The sequence below is a fragment of the Rhinoderma darwinii genome, chromosome 1, assembly GCF_050947455.1.
Source record: "Rhinoderma darwinii isolate aRhiDar2 chromosome 1, aRhiDar2.hap1, whole genome shotgun sequence".
In the NCBI taxonomy this organism is placed as follows: domain Eukaryota; kingdom Metazoa; phylum Chordata; class Amphibia; order Anura; family Rhinodermatidae; genus Rhinoderma; species Rhinoderma darwinii.
This window is the reverse complement of record NC_134687.1, coordinates 180786837-180809876: the sequence shown is the minus strand read 5'-3', so window position 1 is coordinate 180809876 and position 23040 is coordinate 180786837. Positions and strand designations below refer to the sequence as shown.

The 23040-nt window shown below is 44.2% G+C and overlaps 1 protein-coding gene across 1 annotated transcript in view; it reads left to right on the top strand.

The window, feature by feature from the left end:
• The window catches only part of LOC142738593 (alcohol dehydrogenase 1-like), a 29137-nt gene extending 24444 nt beyond the window's left edge, over positions 1-4693 (top strand). Inside the window, exons 6-9 of the mRNA XM_075849769.1 lie at positions 493-753; positions 1410-1545; positions 1641-1779; positions 4443-4693. Of these exons, the coding sequence (XP_075705884.1) occupies positions 493-753; positions 1410-1545; positions 1641-1779; positions 4443-4476 (570 nt within the window). The 3' untranslated portion in view covers positions 4477-4693. The remainder of the gene's footprint in view (positions 1-492; positions 754-1409; positions 1546-1640; positions 1780-4442) is intronic.
• The last annotated feature ends 18347 nt before the right edge of the window (positions 4694-23040 follow it).

Below are 23040 nucleotides of genomic sequence, written 5' to 3'. Positions count from 1 at the left end.
TAATTCTATAAAATAGATTATTTTCATCAATATGTCACCAGAAAGCAGCTAGGTAACAAATCACTACAGTACGGACACTTTTTCTGGGTACTAAAAATGTCTGTGAAATATTTCTTTCCACTAATATTTAGAGGAATAATATTTATCTGAATGTCCATATTACAGAAATCTAGATATTTACATTATTGGGCAAGTGGGGAGGCAGAGTTGTATGGAATTAGAAAAAAAATTGTAATACTCTTGTCCATGGGCTATATCTAGTATTAAAGTGAATATGGATAAGCTTCGATACCTGACAGTCCATAGCAAGGGATCAAATTTTATGAAAAACAATGTACATGATGATGGGAGTAAGTTGGGAAGTAACATACAGTAAAGAATGAATTTAGTTGTTGCATATTCTTCAAACATTGCATTATTATTACACATCAAAATACAACATAGTCCTCTTTTGATTCTATTAACCATCTACATTTTCTCATTTTATGGCAGGTGAAGCCAGGAAGCACATGTGTGGTGTTTGGTCTGGGGGGAATAGGCATGTCAGCTGTCATGGCCTGCAAAATTGCTGGTGCCACAAGGATTATTGGCGTTGATATCAATCCAACCAAGTTCACCAAAGCTAAAGAGTTGGGCTGTACCGAGTGTGTGGATCCAAAAGATTGTTCCAAACCCATCCATGAAGTTATTACAGAGATGACAAATGGAGGAGCGGATTATGGATTTGAATGTATTGGCAAGGTTGATGTGATGGTAAGAATTGCTTTATATAGCATGATACATTATATTTTTCATAAACTAACCAGCATTTTACAATTTGATATTTAGGCCTTAGAAAATGTTGTAAATATTTTCTCCTTGACTATATGAATACAATTTTTGGTAACTCTCCCTTTACAGTAGCTAGCTCTGCAATTTAAAATTTCCTATGCTTACCCTGAAGAATCTTTAATCATGATGCAACAACCCCTGTACATTCAGTATATCCTATTACAGTATCTGGACATCGTAGAGGGGTGTCCACTACTCGGGACCCTCCTTTTTGAGCCAGAGCATCATAGTGTTGCATGGTGTTGTGTTACCCATGAATACCACATAGTAACGCTGTACTATATTGTAATACTACATGTAATAAATTAATCTTATGTACCCAGTTTAGTATCCATATAGTAATGCCACTTTGTAGTTTTCACATAACGGATTCCATTGTAATAAAACCATTAATACAGAATGGAGTCCATTGAGCAGTTGTGTAATCACCAAATTGCTGCCATGGTCACCTCGGGAGCAGATCCTCAGGCCAAGTTCCACAGTATTCTAGGTTCAAACACTGGCTGAAGCTGCTGTTTATTCCTACCAAAAGCATAAAAAAAATTTATGTATTTATTTATCCATTTTTTTTATCTTAGGCATCCATGATTCAGTCCACTAATTATGCCTATGGATCTGCCAATATTATTGGTGTTCCTAATTATACAGACAGACTCTCTCTGGATGTGATGTGGCTGCTAACTGGACGTACACTGCAAGGAGCCTTTTTGGGAGGTAGGTTCAAGAAATTCACGTAACATTTAACAATAAATATAATATTTTTTTTATATTGGTATAGAAGACCAAAACTATTATATTCTGTTTTGCAGATTACAAGGCACCTCTAGACTTTCCTGGATTAGTAAGTGATGTCATGGCTGGGAAAATCGACCTTAATGCCCTGGTGAGTTACAGGCTGCCATTGGAGAATATCAATGAAGGCTTTGACCTCATGAGGAATGGAAAAACGTGAGTAGATCTTCAAAAGTGTCATTTTCAAAATTATCTGAAATGCGTTCACTTAAAAATGTATGTTTTAATAATCAGAAAAATGCAATGTAAACATGGATGTCAATTCACATCAAAGCTTAGTGGTACTTACCTTTACTAATGAAAGACTACCTAAGTTTCGTATGTTCCTGGATTTCTTAGCCTAGATTTGTATATTAATCTGTCCCATTTTTGATCCTCTTGGTTTTCTACTTCCAGTTTTTATGCCTCCTTTGATCCTTATCTGCTAAAAGAGCACTATCTATTCTATACTCACTCTATTCACTTTACTTATTGATCACTTGAATTGTATACTTACCTATGATATTTCACAGTTTACCGTATAGATATTAACTATATATAATTCTATAACTTGCAATTACTTTGCTTTACCTCCTCCACAAAATGTTACAGTAGGCACTATGGATTCCTGAAACACCTGATCTCAATATTTGAGTTTGTGTCCACATACTTTTGCCTATATAGTGGTGTATAAACTGTGCCCCAGAGAGCTATAGTGCCATAAATACTGTGCCCCAGAGATGTACAATGTGCCACCAATACTATGTCCCTAAGACATACTGTTCTGCCATAAATGACCTCAAAATTAATTCAGACCCCAAACCTCAAAATTAATTTAGATCCCAGATCAGACACCAACTTTAATTCAGACCCCAGACCAGATCTCAAAACTAATTCAAATTCCAGAGGAGGCCCCTAAGTTAATTCAAACCCCAGAATTACTTTAGACCTGAGGCCACACCCCATAACTAATTCAGACCCCAAACCGGACCCCAAAATTAATTCAGAACCGAGAATGAATTCAGACCCCAGAATGAGTTGGCACCCCAAAATAAATTCAAATCCCAGAGATAATTGAGACCCCAGGCCAGACTCCAGAATTAATTAAGAAACCAGACCAGACCCCAAATTACAACGTTAATACAGGCCCCAGATCAGACCCCAAAATTAATTCAGGCAACAGACCTGACCCCAACATTCATTCAGATGCTAGTATTAATGCAAACCCAACCAAGAACGACCACTGCATTTACTTACCGCTCCTTGCTGCAGTATTCTTCGTTCCTGAGCACTGCTGCACACATCCTAAAGCTGGCCAGCGTCAGGATGTTGTGTGTAGTGGCACCTGGAAGTAATGAGGACCTTTCCCCAGGAGCAAGGGACCGTAAGTAAAATCCTCTTGCCAAAAGCTGAAACGTGGGGCAGGGAGCCAACGGCTCACTTGCCCCGCTCCTAATCGGGAGGTTCGAAGTAAAATTAAATTCATCAGGAACTAAGCACCCATTTGGTTCTAGGTGTTGGTTCCTGTCTTGTTAACCTGAATTTAAACTGCTCATCTATTGTACAGACACTGATGTCTGTACAGACACCGTACCAGCAGGGGGATTGTGCGTGAGGCAAGGTCATAGCTGAGAAGAAGCCAACAAAGTCCTGAATGCAGTACTGAATGAGAATGTACTTTGTACTGATCCGGACATCAGTTCTTAAAGTGTAAAATGGTGTTACAAGGCAAACCACAATTTTTCTCTTAGCTCTCTCACCTAACAGGTGTAAGAGTTCAACTAAGTTTATTTACTTATGACATTTATACGTGGTTGTCTCCTTTTGTAAACCTATGCTCTACTTAATACAGCTATTTATTTAAATGACATAATTCTTGCTGCCTGCAGCCTCTAGAAGTGTAGTGCATATGGGTTTATACAGTTGCCGTTGAATTCAATAATACATTTATACATAGTTAGCTCCCTCTTGGTCTCTGCTGTCAACCATCCTCAAACTAATGACTTTAGGGGCCTTATTTTCAAGTACTGTAAAAACATGGAGGTCCAAAATAACTACATTATAAAGACATATGCATCTGCCAGTTGGCCGACTATCACATTATCAGGGCTTTTTTCTCTGCAACAGAGGCTGCTAGGACAACTGCAGTTATTTGGAAAAAATGTAGTGTTAAAAGAAAATCTATAAAATAATAAAGTACTCCAAATCTTTTTTTTTAAATCTTTTGGGGAAAGACATTGTATTAAAAAGGTAAAAGAATAAATAAATAAGAAAAATACTAATAATCAATAAAAAAATACTACAACACTTCCCGTTCGGCAACCATATTCCTAAATTAGACCAAAGAATATATCAAAATAAACAACATATGACAGAGTACAAAAATATTGATTGAATTAGAAATATGTATTGATGATTAAATTGACATAATGTAAATTCTAAAAGACGGTAAAAAAATAATTAAAGTCTAAGTGTTCGCCTAAAAAATAAAAACGATATAGGACCTGGGTAAAATATTTGAATATTGTTTGGTTATTAATGCTTACAATAGATCTGGTCATTAAGGGTTAGTTCTTTGGTTATACTGTATAGGAGATATTGGAAATTGTATTGTGAATCGGAAAAATTTACTTCTGACCCTAATAAATATATACTATAGAATTACCCATCACCAAATTTTGGACCTAAAAACAAAATTATGTACAAATTTTGAAGGTGCTTTAGGGTACTTTAGGTCATCAAATAATGTTGCTGATATTATGCTTATAATTGCTGATACTTCTTATAAAAATATATCTGTATAAGTATTAATACAAGTCTTTGTTCTTTTTTATTTACAGTATTCGTACAGTTCTTTTAACTTGTAAGAAATAAAGGAAATCCATCAAAATGCCTGTGACTGAGGATCCCAAACATGTTTGCATTTCACTTTTATATAAACAACCAATCGGAGATTTTTTTGCCTTGGCTTACTAGCTTCAGTTTTGAGGTTTAGTGCTTTTGCTCCTGCTGTATGTTTGGTAATTTTTCTGTATAATGTCAACAGAAAATTTTTACTAAGATTTAAAATTTACTCTCAATATCTTTTCTATAACCAATAATAAAATGTATGATTCTGTTTTCAAAGGTGCATTGTGGTATTGAATTCTTTGTATTTAGCATATTGGTAGGATGGGCACAGTATTAACCATTAAAGAGGTTGTCCCATAATTATATATTTCATTTCTGTGTTAGATCACGCAATATGTGAAACATTTTTCGATTGAAATCATTTAAAGAAATACTCTTGAATCTAGATATAATATTGTAGAGAAAAAAGAAAGTGGAAGAAATTGACTACGTGAGGATGTATTCCGTATTAATGCTTTTGACAGTATTAGATGTAAATATGTCCCTGCCTAGTAATAGTGATATTGCACTGAAGGAAGAAGAAAAGTGTAGCAGGTAGAAGCCAGATACTTAATGGTGTTTTTATAGTGCAAACGTCCGGTGTGTCATAAGATTCAATTATGCGTTTTAAGCTACAGTATATATTGTCAATCATATAGCTTAAAATGTGTAACGCCATTATCTTTGTCTGGAGTTAGTAGGGGGGACCGAATAAATGAACTACTCCGTATCCTAGACACCAGACGTTTGCACTATAAAAAAAACTAAAATGCATTTGCATTAGGGGCATGTTAGACCGGTCTAAGTTCTGAACTGATCAGACGCAATCACAAACAGAATACATACCTATTACATCTAGCGACTCGCAGTTGGCGTTTTCTCTCATTGTAGACCTTCTCTTTCCTTTTCTTCTCCATCCTGCCCAGATCGCTGAGACATAGTCTCCTGATGACTACAGAGTGTGCTGCTGAGACATCCTTAGGCGGGATTCACACGACCGGGTCGGGTCCGAGCCCGAGTGCCGGCCGGTAAAATCGGCCATTCTGCCCGGCCGGTTTGCATAAAGTTATGCATCCGTGCCGGGCCGGGCAGATCCAAACAGTGACATCAGCGGCAACTCCTGAAAGGGAATCCCCATGTGTTCGGGGATTCCGCTTCAGGAGTTTCCCCTGATGTCACTGCCCAGATATGGACAGAGACATCAAGCGCTCTGTCCAGGAGCGGAATCCCCGAACACACGGGGATTCCGCTCCTTCAAGGAGCTAAAGTGCGGCTAGCACATAGCAGAGCGGGGAGATACCTCCCCGCTCTGCTATAGTGGCGTCGCTACAGTAGTAGCAGCCGCAGCTGCTGCTGCAGCTGCTAGCGGCGCCATCAAAGGTGTCGCCGGGCCAGGGCGCTTTTAAAACAAACAGGAGAAGGGAGCCAGCGCAGCGCTCCCTTCCACCTGCTGTACACCCCGGCCCTGCCACACCGTGTACAGCGATGCCATTCGTCAGAATGGCATCAACTCCTCCTCCTCACATGCACTCTGCGCTGTGAGGAGGAGGAGATAGAGCGCAAGAGCCGGAAAACCCGGCCGTCACTCGGGACACATCCCGGTGATGGCCGGGTATTACCCGGCCCCATAGACTTCTATGGGAGCCGGGCGGCCGGGTACCCGGGCGAAAATAGAGCATGTCCTATATTTTGACGGGCGGTTTTCCCGGCCGTCAAAAAATCGGTCGTGTGAATAGCCCCATTAGGGGTCTATTATTTCTAATGCAGCCGGGTGCCGGCCGATTTATGAACGGCCGGCACCCGGCCGGGAAACCCTGCCGTGTGAATGAGGCCTTAACCTTGGCCCTCCTGCAGCCACTTCTGCAAAATTCATTCCGACGCCTGATCAAACCAAAATAAATTCAGACCCCAACCAGATACCTAAATAATAAGTTCAGACATCTGATGAGACAAAAAAAAGCCTCTATTTACCACTCACACACAGATTTTACATACACTGTACTCCATAAGCACTAGATACACACACTATTCTCCCACGCTACTTACAACATACCACTAACAAGCAGTCGCCGACTGCTCTTCATGTACCCCTCCCTCACAGACTGCTCCACAACACCTTCTCACAGACTGCTCCCTATGTACATAGTTACCAACATTTTAAAATGTTTTCCAGATCCACTTTGATCATCCAGACAATTTAGGGCATGTCCTACTGGATGTTGACTGTACACAATGTAGAAAGGAGAAGAATAATTTTCAAAAGAATCCACAGGCCAACATTTTGCCTTAAGAGTTTATTTGACATAGTAGTGCTCCAGCACCAACGGAAGACGCATCCACGGTTGGAGACCTTGGGAGAGGGATTCGACCATTCGGTGAGTCGGGGGCCTATTGTGCAAGCCGGAACCCCAGCCTAAATTTTGAAGCAGCCCTGACAGCGGCGGTTTATTTATTATCCCGGGGACCGGACTGTCAGGGAAAGCAGCTCTGGGACGGGACCACTGCCAGTGGATCCCCTTTACTCCAGGACTTCCCTTCCCCAGGGGAGAGCACTCCTTTTGTAGCAACAAGTGCTAGTGAAGAACACTAGGCCTAGAGGAGGGACAAGATCCCCAACCTAAATTTATTTGTGGCCTTTGCGACCTGCGGCCCACCGCTTCTCAATTACAGGTGCTTGGAACAAGCTCCACACTCTTGCTAGCAACCAGCACCTTAGACTCATGTTAGAGCAGTTTTGCCACATTCCAGCTGGGACCCTGGGCACTAAAAAGGCAGACCTATTGTGCTGGAAACATTCCACAGAGGACTGGTGTTACCCTGTATGATAATACACATCTTGCTCTTGCTTCAAAAAAAGTACCTGAAAGTGTCCTTGAGATTATATAACCCCAGTAGTGGCAGCTTTCATTGCTGCACCTGGGCTGAGCAATACATACAGCTGAAGCTGCATTCTCTTCATCAGACATATTGTAGGGTTGGCAACTTGAGGTGCTATATATGAGTTGTTACTGCCATCTAGCAGACATTATCTGTTACTGCAACTAGATATCCCTACTGACGCACAGAACAGTATACCGCATCCTAAGAGATTACACCTCGATTTTTTTCTGAGATTTTTTTTCCTCAAAGTCTAACACGACTGTTAACGTCCATCGCTCTTAAAGTGGAGACACAGTCCATCACCATTATGGTTTTCCACTAGATCTTATCTCACTCACTCCTGTTACAATGGTGTAATGATTGAAATCGATATAACGCGGCAATGGCTGGGGAAATTAAATAAAATGTTTACCTAGTTGATAAATACCGCAATTACCTCAGCAGAAAATGGTCAAAATTGGACAGCAGAAAAATAGAGAGTCACATAATACTTCTAAAGATAACAGTTTGGATATCTTTCTTAAAAAAGCTTCAACGACCCATCAGAATTCCACCACTAGGAGTTCACAACATGAAAAGTCAACACAAATTAAAAGCATGGATGTGACGCTAAGAGAAAATGACGACTTAGGTGACGAGGGCCCACTGGCAGCATAGGGACTTCCTGTATCAGGATCTTTTATTAGCAAAACACTCATGAAAGCTTTACACCCTCTAGTGTCTGAGCTACAGGAAATTAAGCAAGATGTGCGCCAAATAGGACAAAGAGTAGAACAACTTGAGACCATTCAGACTCAAATTATTTCTTATACAGAAGTGTCTTCCTCTATGTTTGCGACATGTCGAGACCACATGAACAAAATGATTGATTGGATGGAAGATCAGGATAATAGGGGTAGGTGTAACAATCTGAGAATTAAAGTCGCTTCTGAATCCCTACCACCTGAATCCCTCTACACCTCCGTCAAGCAACTCTTCATACAGATCCTCGGAGCCAATTACACTGGTGAAATCACCATTGAAAGTGCTCATAGTGCTCTTAAACCAAGACCTAAACCGCAAGAAGCTCCTAGAGATATTATTTGTCGCTTGTTTAGCTAAAAAACTAGAGATTGTATTCTGAAAGTGGCCAGAGGACAAGAACCGATTTCCTGGGAAGGAACTAATATACTCATTTTTCAAGACTTAGCGAATATCACTCTGTCCAAGAGACATATCCTCAAACTACTTAAAACATACGGATCTACCAGAGGTCATGGAAAAACTTGCCCTAACGAACTTGGCCATAGCAGATTGGTCCACGGTGCAAGATCTTACTAGCCTTTCATCTTTTACTCCTCCCACTTCCTGGCAATTGGCGGGCCAAGGGAAAACTAAAAAAGCTCGTAGACGTACGGGCAAAATCACTCCGAAGAAACTCAACGTACACCCAGACTGATTTCAACTGGAACACGTGAGAAATTCCTTTGAACGCTACAACGTTGTTTCATGCTTTGTTTTTCACTTGTTTTTGAATATCTTTGATGCTACAGATTGCATACATTCTCGTACAGTTATATATTCTCTGTTAATCTTCTATTTCATTTTGAATCATATCACTATGTATATCTTAATGTTTCCATAACTTGTTTTCCCCATCATCTTTAGAAGGTATACCGGTTCTCTATACAGAGGAAGGTAAAAAGTGAGGCAGCACGACCAAGTCAGTTAAAAATAGTGATCCTGTTTATTCCACAAGCAACGTTTCAACTCAGTATGAGCCTTTTTCAAGCATTGATTGAGAAACGCTCATACTGACTGCTGCCTCACTTTTTACCTTCCTCTGCATTGAAGGGTCATTGAACTGTGACCCAAGAGGCGTGCACCCATCTAATCCATCTGTCCAGTGCTTCTACTTGTTCTTTACCTGTTCTCTATATGATGATACTATATGGTGAAGGTTTTTTTTCACTTTCTCCAATACTGCACACCTTCCCATGGAACTACCTATCCATAAGAACATCCTGTAATGTTAACGTTTTTAATGAACCGAAAAAACGTAGCCATATTTTGTCTCTCCTACATAAATCCAGTAGGGACATCTTACTTCTCCAAGAAACACATTTTGAGCTGAACCATATCCCAGACCTTTCCAGGTCCAAATACTCCAAATGATTTCACAGTGCACATCCCTCCTCTGCCTCAAAAGGGTGTGAACATTGCGTTCAAAGCAACTGTTCCCTTTGTTCACACACTCTCACAATCTGATTTAGAAGGGAGATTCTTATTTAAGTTGACTATGGTTTCCATAGCCAACATATACGCTCCTAACCACTAACAGGTTGACTGGTTGTTGAAAACCTTGGAAAGATTCCATGATTTTGCAGGGGTGTCTTGTTGGTGGGTGGGGATTTCAACTTGGCGTTTGACCCGTTGCTAGATCCCATGTAACCTTTGCTGCTCTGAGGAAATTTAAACAGTGCCTCCACCAGCTGGATGTAATCGATGTCTGGCATTTACAACACCCTCAGGACAGGGACTACTCCTTCTATTCCCAAATCCATAATTCGCACCATAGATTGGATTATATACTGGTGTCGGGAAAGGCTTTGCCTAATGTACAGTCATAAAGTATAGCCTCCATCACCTTATCCGATCATGCCCCAGTCACGTTATTCATAGTTAGTTAATATTCCACACAGGTCTTGGACATGGACGCTCAATGAGACTTTGTTAGATAATTTAAAAGAAGCTCCACAAGCTGGCGAGGCCACTCGGCTTTTCTTAGACTCTATTCACCTACCCTCCCTTTCAACTGCAGAAAAACTAGCCCCATTTCAATGGCCTAGTCACCAGTTTAAATATCTAGGTATCCAACTCACTAAAGACCTCTCCAAACTTTTCTCTGCAAATTATCTTCCATTAATACGCAGGATACAGCTTCAATTAAACTCTCTCAATGTTCCCTTTATGTCATGGTTAGGGAGAAAACAATATTTAAAAGCTTATATGCAATTGCTTTATGTTCTTCAAAAAGTACAGATTTTTATCCCAGAAACATTCTTCAATACAGTCCGAAAAAATGTTTCAAAATTTTTATGGAACACTTGAGCACCCAGACTTTCTTATAGATTATTAACTCTCAAACCCTCCTTGGGTGGTATAGGACTTCCTGACACTCTGCTTTATTATAGGGCGGTCCATTTGAGCAGATGGGTGGACTTGTTCAGGCATATAGATAATTCCCCTAACCTAGATGCCGAAGGAGCCCTGTTGGGCAAACCAGGACTAGCACTATTATGGTGCTCCAGTATCAACTTTAACCGACTTCTCAAACCTAGCCCAACTATTAAAGGAACTATTTCAGTTTTTCACAATTTATTTAGACTCCCTGATTCCATCCAGGTCGATTTCTTCACTGGCTCCATTACAGCTGTTACTTTATTTTACAGATTCTAAGGGCTCTACTCCAGCGTTTTGGGAAAAATTAACTGACCAAAACATTTATGAAACGTTCAAAGACACGGATTCAATAGACTTAAATGTATTACTAACGTCTCTGGGTTTGCCTGGTCCCGCCTTTCTGCACACTATTAACTTTTGAAAGTTTTGCACTATGTTTCGACAAAAGTTCTCGATTGTCCAGGAACCATGGTGGCTTGGAACTTATATCTTGCTCCCTAAACCAGTTAAAGGGTTACTATCTAAACTATACTCGTGAAAAGAGATCATGCTAAACCAATATTTTTTTCGTGCCTGGGAGGGAGAACTTAATAGGACTCCCGCCATCTAAGTAACTCTCACGGTTTCTCAAGATGTGTACGGGTGCAAGAGAACTGTTATAAGACGGTAACCAGATGGTATAGGACTACTGAGTTCTTACAAAAAATGTATCCGATGGTGTCGGATAGATGCTGCAGATGCAACACACATAGAGGTTCTATCTCTCATCTATGGTGGTTTTGTTCCCGTATGCAACCCATTTGGACAGAGATCGAATCTTGCTGTGGTTTGATTACCAAACAACAGATTACATTGACACCGTTTCTGATCATACTATGGCTGCCTTCGGGCGGTTTCACCCCAAAAAAGAATGACTTGCTCATTCACCTTCTAACTGCAAAAATGCTCATACCCTCACATTGGAGATCTGAGCAGGTCCTTTCCATCACCAAATGGATTGCCAAAATTGACATGATGTGCTGAATGGAGGAATTCTCCAGTTGGGAATTAGGTAGACATGAAAAATTCCTGGATACATGGAAACCCTGGAAACTTGTTTGACCAAAACTAGTAAAATAAGTTTCCAAGCACATATACAGATAATAAAGCGCTTCTGTTTCTCCTAAGCTCTGAGTTGGCTGCTATGGTTTAGGTCCTTTATTGTCATAATTCACCACTTCCTGTAAATTACTCATCACTTCCTTACCATGTAGACATATCTTATTCATCTAAACCTCTAAGTATACCTTACAAAGATACTTGTTACACTTGGGACACTTGTATATAGTTCTTAGTTTACTATTTCATTTTCCATGTGAGGCAAAAATTATGGAAAACTTTATGCTACTCTGCATAGTACTGTATTAAGCTGATGAATACTATAATTTTCTTATTGTTAAGCTATCCTGATACGACAGTGTACTGATGCTGAAATGTTTACGTTTGCCTTATTGTCTCTTAACCCCTTCAGGACTGAGCCTGTTTTGGCCTTGTGGACGCAGCTAATTTTTTTAAAATCTGACACGTGTCAATTTATGTGGTAATAACTTGGGAATGCTTTTACCTATCCAAGCGATTCTGAGATTGCTTTCTCGTGACATATTGTACTGTATGTTAGTTGAAAAATTTGATCAATAAATTCAGTATTTGTTTGTGAAAGTCACCAAATATTAGAGAAAATTTTAAAAAATTTGCATTTTTCTAAATTTAAATGTAACTGCTTGTAAGACAGATAGTAATAGAGCAAACAATAGTTACTAATTAACATTTCCCATATGTCTACTTTATGTTGGCATTGTTTTTTTGAATACCCTTTTATTTTTCTAGGATGATACAAGGCTTAGAACTTTAGCAACAATTTCTCACATTTTCAAGAAAATTTCCAAAACCTATTTTTATAGGTACCAGTTCAGTTCTAAAGTGGCTTTGAGGGCCTTATATATTAGGAACCCCCATAAGTCACCCAATTTTAAAAACTGCACCACTCAAAGTATTCAATACAGCATATAGAAAGTTTCTTAACCCTTTAGGTGTTTCACAGGAATTACCAGAGAAACGCAACACAATATTTATTGCCCAGATACAAATATCCCACATGTGGCCCTAGTATGGTAATGGACTGAAGCACAGACCTCAGAAGCAAAGGCGCACCTAGAGGATTTTGGGGCCTCCATTTTATTAGAATATATTTTAGGCACCATGTCAGGTTTGAAGAGTGTAGTGCCAAAACAGTAGAAACACCCCCAAAAAGACATCATTTGGCAAACTACACCCCCTCAAGGAATTCATCAAGGAGTATAGTGAGCATTTTAACCCCACAGTTTTTTTTGCTGAATTTAGTGGAATTAGTCCGTAATAATTAAAATCTAAATTTTTCCAAATAAAACTTAGAAATTATCAATTTTTACAAGGAATAAAGAAGAAAAAGTGCCCCAAGATTTGTAAAGCAATTGCTCCTGATTACGGCAATACCCCATATGTGGTAATAAACGGCTGTTTGGACACACAGCAGGGCTTCAAAGGGAAGGAGCACTATTTGGCTATTGGAGCTCAAGTTTACTCAATTGGTTATCGGGTGTCATATCGCATTTGCAAAGCCCCTGAGGGACCAAAACAGTGGACACCCCCAGAAGTGACCCCATTTGGGAATCTACAGCCCTAAAAAGTTTTTTTTGATGAATTTAGTGTAATTAGGCCGTCAAAACGTCAATTGTTTTTTGTTTTTTTTACGGCGATCACCGTGAGCTAAAATTACATATTTCATTTATTCTGTGGGTTGATGCGATTACGGCGATACCATATGTATATAGGATTTTTATGTTTTACGGTGTTTGCACGATAAAATCACGGTTTTAAAAAAATTATTTCGTTTTTGTGTCACCATATTCTAAGAGCCACAGCTTTTTTATTTTTCTATCAGGAAAGCGGTGTGTGGGCTTGTTTTTTGCGGAACAAACTGTCATTTTTATTGGTACAATTTTTTGTTACATGCGACTTTTTAATCCCTATTTATGCAATTATTTGTGAGCTAAAGTGACTAAAAATAGTGATTTCGGTATCGTTATTTTATTTTTCTTATGGCGGTCACCGTGCGGGATAAATGACATTATATTTTTATCGTTCAGGCAATTACGGACGCGGTGATACCAATTATGCAGAGTTTATTTATTTTTTTCTAATAATAAAGGGCTTTATAAAGGGAAAATGGGCGATTTTTAAATTTTATTATTTTGACATTTTACTTTTGTACATTTTTTTGTAACTTTTTTGAACTTTTTTTTTAGTCCCACTAGGGACTTGAAGATCCAATGGTTGTATCGTTGTTATAATACCCTGCAATACTTATGTATTGCAGGGTATTATACCTGTCAGTTTCACACTGACAGGAGGCATATTAGGTCCTGCCACTAATCGCCTTCCATAGACGGCAGACCGGAAGCCTTTGTTAGGCTTCTGGTTGCCATAGCAACCGTGTAGCGAGATGCCGATGTTGCTATAACTTAAATGCGGCGGTCGCTATTGACTGCCGCATTTAAGGGGTTAATCGGTTCGGATCACCGCTGTGATTCGACCCGATGTTTTCCCTCAGTACTAAGGCTGCTAGTAGCAGCCTGTACTGGGAGATGCCGGGCTGCGGGGAGCGCCTGTGTGCTCTGTTAGGAGCACACGTAGATTAACGGGCTGCAGGCACAAGGACCAGTGCTGCAGCCCGTTAATCTACGTGGAGTGGTCGGGAAGGGGTTAATGTCTCTTCATAAGACTCTGTATTTTGTGATTAAAACAAATAAAAAGAGATTTTCAAAAAAAGGAGGATGCAACCACCTCCAGAAAGAACTGCCGAGATACATCAGGGTGATTGAGAACTGAGGCTGAGGTGAAAGCGCTCTTGAGGTTGGTAAATGCTGACTCTTCCTCCGGAGGCCAAACCTTGGCGTTCACCCCTTTCTTGGTGAGGGCAGTAACTGGAGCAGTCAGAGACGAGAAGTTCAGGATAAATTGCGAGTAGACGTTTGCGAATCCCGAAAATCGTTGTATAGACCGAAGACCCTGTGGACGTGGCCACTCTAAGACGGACTTCACCTTCTCTGGATCCATCTTGAGTCCACGGTCAGAGATAATGTAGCCCAGGAAGGGCAGAGAGTTCCTCTCAAACACACACTTCTTTAGTTTAGCATATAGTTGATTCCCCCTTAACCGCAACAGAACTTGGCGAACATGCTTCCGATGCATCGTCATGAGTAGATCAGGATGTTGTCCAGATAGACCACCACACAGACATACGGGGAATCCTGGAAGATGTAATTTACAAACTCCTGGAACACAGCTGGAGCGTTACACAGTCCAAAGGGCATCACGAGATACTCGTAGTGACCGCCTCGGGTGTTGAATGCAGTTTTCCAGTCATCACCTTTGCGGATACGGATCAAGTTATAAGCCGAACAAATTCTGTAGAAGAGTTCTGAAATGAGTGCCAAGGGGTATTTGTTTTTGACCGTGATTTGGTTCAAACCTCAGTAGTCGATACATAGACAAGAGATCCATCTTTCTTATTCACAAAGAAGAATCCGGGTCCGGCCAGGGACGAAGGCTTCCGGATGAACCCTCTCTCAAAGTTCTCCTTAACATAGGCAGACATGGCTAGGGTCTCCAACAGGGAGAGAGGATAGGCCCGCCCACGAGGGGGTGAGACATCAGGAAGCAATTCAATAGGATAATCGTAGATGCGATGGGGAGGAAGGGTCTCTGCCTCCTTCTTGCTAAAGACGTCCGCAAAACTTGTATAATGTGAGAGTAGATTGGAGAGTGACTGAGGCAGTGGAGTCAAAACAGGACGAACCTGTGGCAGGCAGCGGTGGAGGCACTTGGACCCCCATTGGAGGACTTCTCCGGAACTCCAGTCGAGAACCAGAGTATGTAGACGAAGCCAAGGCAGGCCCAGCAGAATTGGGTCGATAGCTTTAGGCAAAATGAAAAAGGCAATCTGTTCCGAGTGAAAAACTCCGACTTGTAGTGTCAGTGGTTAAGTGACGGACACAATAGGATCGGGCAATGGTAGTCCATTCACAGAGGCAACAGCCAGAGGTCTATCCAGAGGAACCGTGGATCGATGCTTGTGAACCAATAGATCCCACTGGATAAAATTTGCAGCTACTCCGGAATCCAGATAGACACAGGAGGAGTGTGATCTATCTCCAGAGACAATGGTAACAGGAATAGATCATTTGGGAGAGGATTTGGCGTTTGGCGTCGTTCCACCTAGAGTTGTCTCTCCAACCAACCCTAGGTGCTGGAGTTTTGTGGGCATTGATGCACAAAACGGCCTTTGAGGCCACAATACAGACACAAACCTGAAGAGCATCTGCGCGGTTTCTCCTGCTTGGACAATTTGATTCTGACCACCTGCATAGGTTCTTCTGGTGGAACGATGGATATGGCAGTAGGGGACTCTGGAATGAGGGTGCCAGTCTGTAGAAACGTCTCTCCCGCCGAACCTCCTGAGCATGTTCCTGGATCCTCATGTGGACCCGGGTTGCCAACAGAATAAGAGCATCCAGGGTGGAAGGAAGATCGCGAGCTGCTAGCGTGTCTTTGATGTGCATGTACAGTCCTTGTGAAAAGGTTGCTAACATGGCCTCATTGTTCCATGACAGCTGCGCTACCAGTGTACGGAAGGAGATGGCATACTCTCCTACTGTTGACTTCCCTTGCTTGAGGGGTTAGCAGAGTGGCAGCTGCAGAGGATGTTCGACCCAGCTCTTCGAACACTGTACAAAAAGTCTCTAAAAATAATGCTAGATCTGAGAATTCCGGGCGCTTCCGTTCCAAGATGGCTTTCGTCCAAGCCAGGGCCTTGCCAGTGAGAAGAGAAATGATGAATGCTACCTTGGCCTCATCAGAGGGGAAGAGATGAGCACACAGTCTAAAATGGATGGTACATTGATTAATGAAGCCTCTAGAGGCTCTAGGATCTCCATTGTAGCGAGGCGTTAGAGGTAGCAAAACTGTAGATCCAGAACAGGCAGGAGGGATAACAGGCAGTGGAACAGCACTCAGAGGAGGGGCAGGAGAATGATCCAAAAGGTGATAATAACATTTACTGCCAGTAGGAGCTGATCCTGGCATGCACACAGGTCATGCATGTCCATTTGCATCACCTGAAATGACTTTCCTAGGTTGGCCAGCGTGTTCCTGAGTGTACTGTCATGATCTAGGGGTATGTGGACCCACTAGGCCGCTCCACCATAGTGGAGTGGCAGCTGGCCAAATAACAGTCTATATAAAGTCTATGCAAAGTCTTTAGCACAAGAGTACCTGTAAGAGTCCAGACAGTAGCAGAGACATTGGCACGGATGGAGCTTGACATGGCAGATGACACCAGACGTGGCGGATCTTACCAGATGTGGCAGATGATACCAGACATGGCAGATGACACCAGACATGGCAGATGATACACACGACTCCAACTAAAGGATTAGGCATGGGAAATAACACAGCAATAGGATACAGGAAGCAGGATACGGGAACACTGGGAGCAGGATATAACTAAGGGACCATTTGCAATATGAACATGGGTCGACAACAACAACGCTCAGGCAAGGGGTGGAAGGGTGGAGCTCTTTTTATAGTCCAGGGTGATCTGGGGATTGGTTAGGGAACTTATAGTATGTGTGCGCGCTGGCCCTTTAAGACCAGGAACGAGCGCGCAGGCACCTTAGAACACAGTCCAGGGCAGGACGGCCATGCAAACTGGCGTCTGTGAGGAGGGAGACACTAGCAGGATGCTAGATGTCTGTGGTCGCGGCCGTCCGACGGTGGGGGGGGGCAGTGGTCCGCGACCGCAGCCGTTACATACTGTCACGGTCACAGGGTATGTGGACCCACTAGGCCGCTCCGCCATAGCTTGGAGGCAGCTGACCAGGTCACAGTCTACATGAAAGTCAATAGCAGATAGCAACGCTTGGGTACCTGAACTAGTCCAGACGGTGGCTGTGGCTTCAGCACGGATGGAGGCCGGTGCGGCAGGTAGCACCAGACGTGGCGGGCAGTATCCGATGTGGCAGAAGACACTGGACGTGGCAGAAGGCACGGGATGTGGCAGAAGACACTGGACGTGGCAAACGACACTGGACGTGGAAAACAACACTGGACGTGGAAAACGACAGCAGGTGCAGTAGACATGACTCCAACACTGGTAGGCACAGGAACAAGAACAATACGGGATACAGGAACGGGTAACAGGGCACGGGTAACAACTGGAAGGGGGAAACACTAAGGGACCATTTGCAAGACAGACTGGGATAGACTAACAATGCTCAGGCAAGGATCAGAAGGCCTGGGGCCTTCTTATAGACCAGGAAATCATGGCAGCTGATGATGATGACGATTTCCTTTGTGCGCGCGCTGGCCCTTTAAGGCCGTGCACGAGCGTGCGAGCGCACCCTACGGGACACAGCAAAACGGAGCGGAAGTGAGCGCTGGCGTCTCCTAGGAAGGAGATGGGGACCAGCACTCACGGATCCATGGCTGAGGGCGTCGGGAGGTGAGCAAACCCAACGGCCCGCGGCCATGGATGCTACAGTATGCCCCCTCTTACGCCCCCTCTTCTTGGGGCCAGAGCGAGAGAGGAACCTTTTAATAAGAGCAGGAGCACTGAGGTTCTCTTCTGGCTCACAGGACCTCCCCTCAGGACCAAACCCTCTCCAGTCCACAAAATAGAAAGTCCTTCCTCCTACCCTTTTGCAGTCCAAGATCTCCTTCACCTCGAATATATCAGAAGGACCGCTGGGAGCAACTGTGGAACTAGTCTTGCTGTAGCGGTTCAGGACCACTGGTTTCAGGACACATGGAAGGAGTTGGGGATTCTGAGGGTAGGAGGCAGCCGCAGCTTATAGGAGACAGGGTTGATTTGTTGCAGAATCTCGAAAGGACCAAGGAACCTGTGAGCAAACTTGTATGAGGGTACCTTCAAGCGAATGTTCAGAGAGGACAGTCAGACTTTAGTCGCCAGAAGATACTGAGGCAGCTCTCTTCTCCTAGTATCTGCCTTTCGCTTCATGCGATCTACTGCCAGCAAAATACAGGACCGAGTCTGTTGCCAGATTTGCAGGAAGTCCCCATATGCAGAGTCAGCAGCGGGTACCTAAGATGAAGTCGACACAGGAAGAGGGACTCTAGGATGTTGACTTTATACAATGTGAAATGGAGTGGAAGTGGTGGACTCACTTGTGTGGTTGTTGTATGAGAACTCGGCCCATGGAAGAAGCTGTACCCAGTTATCGTGCTGTGAAGAGCTGAAGTGGCAGGGATAATTCTCCATAATCTGGTTGATCCTCTCAACTTGCCCATTAGACTGGGGGTGATAGGCTGAGGAAAAGTCCAAACTCACATCCAGGAGTTTACAGAGGGCTCTCCAGAACTTAGAGGTAAACTGTAACCCCCAGTCGGACACAATGTGAAAAGGCAAGCCATGCAAGCGAAAGATGTGTTGAATGAAGAGACTCACCAGTCGGGGAGCAGAAGGTAGGCCGGTCAGCGGGATAAAATGTGCCATCTTAGAGAACCTGTCCACTACCACCCAGATGGTGTTGCATCCTGCTGAGGGAGGAAGGCCTGTGACAAAGTCCATCGCAATGTTCTGCCAGGGGGCATTGGGTACAGGCAGAGGTTTAAGCAGGCCGGCAGGCTTGGAGTGAGTAACTTTGTTAGAGGCACACACCGTGCAAGAAGAGACAAAGTCGAGAACATCTTTAGGTAGCGTGGGCCACCAGAAGTGACGAGCAATCAGGTCTTGGGTTTTACGGACACCAGCGTGCCCAGCCAGTTTAGAACTGTGTCCCCAGCGGAGAATTCTTCTCCTGTCTGCCAACCGAACAAAAGTCCTCCCCGGAGGGATGTATCTAGTCTGCAGAGGATTAGCGGTGACAACGCAGGACGGGTCTATGATAGTCTGAAGGGACTCCACCGTGTCTTCCATATCAAACGATCTGGACAGGGCATCGGCCCTCACATTCTTGTCAGCGGGACGGTAGTGGAGCAAAAACTGGAAACGGGTGAAGAACAGCGACCACCTGGCTTGACGAGGATTCAGTCTTTGAGCGGACTGAAGGTAGGGAAGGTTCTTGTGGTCAATCAAGATGGGGTGAGCTGCGCCTTCTAGAAGATGTCTCTACTCCTCCAGAGCCAATTTGATGGCCATTAGCTCCCGATCTCCAATGGAGTAATTGCGCTCAGCAGAAGAAAAAAGTCTCGAGTAGTAGCCACATACTACTGCCTTTCCTTTGGAGGTCCTCTGGAACAGAAGTGCACCTGCACCAACAGAGGAAACGTCCACTTCCAGTGAGAACTGCCGAGATACGTCAGGGTGATGGAGGATCGAAGCTGAAGTGAAGGCTTTCTTGAGGCTAATGAATGCGGACTCTGCCTCTGGAGGCCACACCTTGGCGTTCACACCCTTCTTGGTAAGGGTAGAGATGGGAGCCGTAGAGATGAAAAAGTTCGGAATAAACTGCAGGTAGAAATTGTCGAATCCCAGGAACCGTTGTATGGCCCTTAGGCCTTGAGGGTGTGGCCACTCCAGGACAGACTTTAGTTTCTCAGGGTCCATCTTAAGACCCTGATCCGAGATGACGTAGCCCAGGAAGGGCAAAGACGCACTTCTCCAACTTGGCATATAAGCGATTCTCTCTTAGTCGCAGAAGAACTTGACGGACATGCCTCCGATGGGTCATCAGATCTGGGGAGAAAATCAAAATATCATCGAGATAAACTACAACAAACATATAGAGGAGATCTCGCAAAATATCATTGACGAATTCCTGAAATACTGTGGGAGCGTTACACAGTCCGAAGGGCATCACTAGGCATTCGTAGTGCCCATCGCGGGTGTTAAATGCCGTCTTCCATTCGTCACCCCGGCGAATCCGGATTAGATTATAAGCCCCCCGCAGTTCTAGTTTAGAAAAATGTTTGGCTCCTCGTATGCAATCAAACAGTTCGGATATAAGTGGCAACGGGTATTTGTTCTTGACCGTGATCTGGTTGAGACCACGGTAGTCAATGCAGGGTCGAAGAGATCCATCTCCCTTCTTAACGAAGAAGAAGCCTGCCCCAGCCGGGGAGGAAGATTTTCGAATAAAACCCCTCTCCAAGTTCTTCTTGATATAGGCTGACATAGATATAAAGTCTCTGGCAAGGAGAGAGGATATACTCGTCCACGGGGAAGAGAAGCATTAGGAACCAGTTCAATGGGACAGTCATAATTCCGATGTGGAGGCAACGTTTCAGCCTCTCGTTTGCAGAAGACATCTGCAAATCTGGCATACTGAGATGGTAGACCGGAGAGTGATTGAGGCAGAGGGAGCATAACAGGACGGACTTGTGACAGGCAATGGCTATGGCATCTGGAACCCCATTGAAGAACCTCTCCGGAATTCCAGTCAAGGACCGGGGCATGTAGGCGGAGCCATGGCAGACCCAGTAGGATAGGATTGATAGCCTTAGGTAGTACCAGGAAGGTGATCTGTTCTGAGTGAAGAGCTCGGACCCGTAGTGTCAACGGCTCCGTGATGAGCATAATCTGATCGGGCAATGGTAGACCATTCACAGAGGCAACAGCTAGGGGTCTCTCCAGACGGACTGTGGGTAGACGTAAACGATCCACTAGATCCTGCTGGATGAAATTAGCAGCTGCTCCAGAGTCAAGATAGGCGGAGGAAGGATGTGACGTTTCTCCAGAGACGATGGCCACAGGAATCTGGAAGAGGTTTTAACGTTTGGAGACGGTCCACCTAGAGTTGCCTCTCCAATCAACTATAGGTACTGGAGTTTCCCGGTTTCTGTGGGCATTGGCGCACAAAATGACCCTTAAGGCCACAATTCATACATAGTCCAGAGGAGCGTCTGCGTTGCTTCTCCTGTTCAGATAACTGGATTCTGTCTACCTGCATGGGTTCTTCAGGTAGCGCACTAGGGGAAGACAATAGTGGTCTCTGGACCGAGGGTGCTGGTCTGTGGGCCCGGCTCTCCTGTCGAACCTCCTGGATTCTCATATCAACCCGGGTGGCTAACAGAATGAGGGCATCCAAGGTAGAAGGAAGGTTGCGGGCCGTCGGTTCGTCTTTGATGTAAGAGTACAGTCCCTGCCAGAAGGTCGCCACCAGTGCCTCATTGTTCCATGCCAGCTCGGCTGCTAGGGTATGGAAGGAGATAGCATACTCCCCTACTGTGGAACCTTCTTGCTTGAGGGTCATCAGAGTGGCTGCGGCAGAGGATGTTCGACGCAGCTCCTCGAACACGGCACGAAAGGACTGCAGGAACAAGGCTAGGTCCGCGGATACAGGTCCTTGTTGCTCCAAGATTGGGTTCGCCCATGCGAGGGCCTTGCCAGCGAGGAGGGAGATAATAAACGCCTTTTTGGCCTCCTCGGAGGGGAAGAGATGACGCCGTAGCCTAAAATGAACCGTGCATTGATTAAGAAATCCTCTACATGCTCTGGGATTTCTGTCGTAGCGAGGAGGAAGAGGCAGAGGAACTGTGGATCCGGAACAAACAGGAGGAGCAACGGGCAGTGGCACAGCAACAGCTTCAGGAGGAAGAACCGGGGGTGAAACAGTGAGTAGATCCAGACCAGGATAGAATTCACAGCCTCAATGAGTTGATCCTGACGTGTGCGTAGGTCATGCATCTCCATCTGTATCTTCTGGACTGCGGTCTTGGGCGGGCCAGCGGGTTCCATGGCCTGAGCGTACTGTGACGGTCACAGGGTATGTGGACCCACTAGGCCGTAGCGGGGAGGCAGCTGACCAGGTCACAGTCTACACGAAAGTCAATAGCAGATAGCAACGCTTGGGTACCTGAACTAGTCCAGACAGTGGCTGTGGCTTCAGCACGGATAGAGGCCGGTGCGGCAAGTAGCGCCAGACGTGGCGAGCAGTATCCGATGTGGCAGAAGACACTGGACGTGGCAGAAGACACGGGACGTGGCAGACGACACTGGACGTGGCAAACGACAGCAGGTGCAGTAGACATGACTCCAACACTCTGGGGCCTTCTTATAGACCAGGAAATCATGGCAGTTGAGGATGATGACGATTTCCTTTGTGTGCGCGCTGGCCCTTTAAGGCTGTGCACGAGCGTGCGCGCACACCCTACGGGACACAGCAGAACGGAGCGGAAGTGAGCGCTGGCGTCTCCTAGGAAGGAGATGGGGACCAGCACTCACGAATCCATGGCTGCGGGCGTCGGGAGGTGAGTAAACCCGACGGCCCGCAGCCATGGACGCTACACATGCCACCAGGTTGACAGGTAAGACACTAAATCAGTAGTTGTCCATTTGATCTATTTACTCTGTCCATTTGATCTATTTATTTTATGAACACATTATATGCTTAGAAACAGGGCCCCGTCAGACAGTATCACACATGATAGGATTAGATACAAGGCCCAGGAGACAGTATCACAAATGATAGG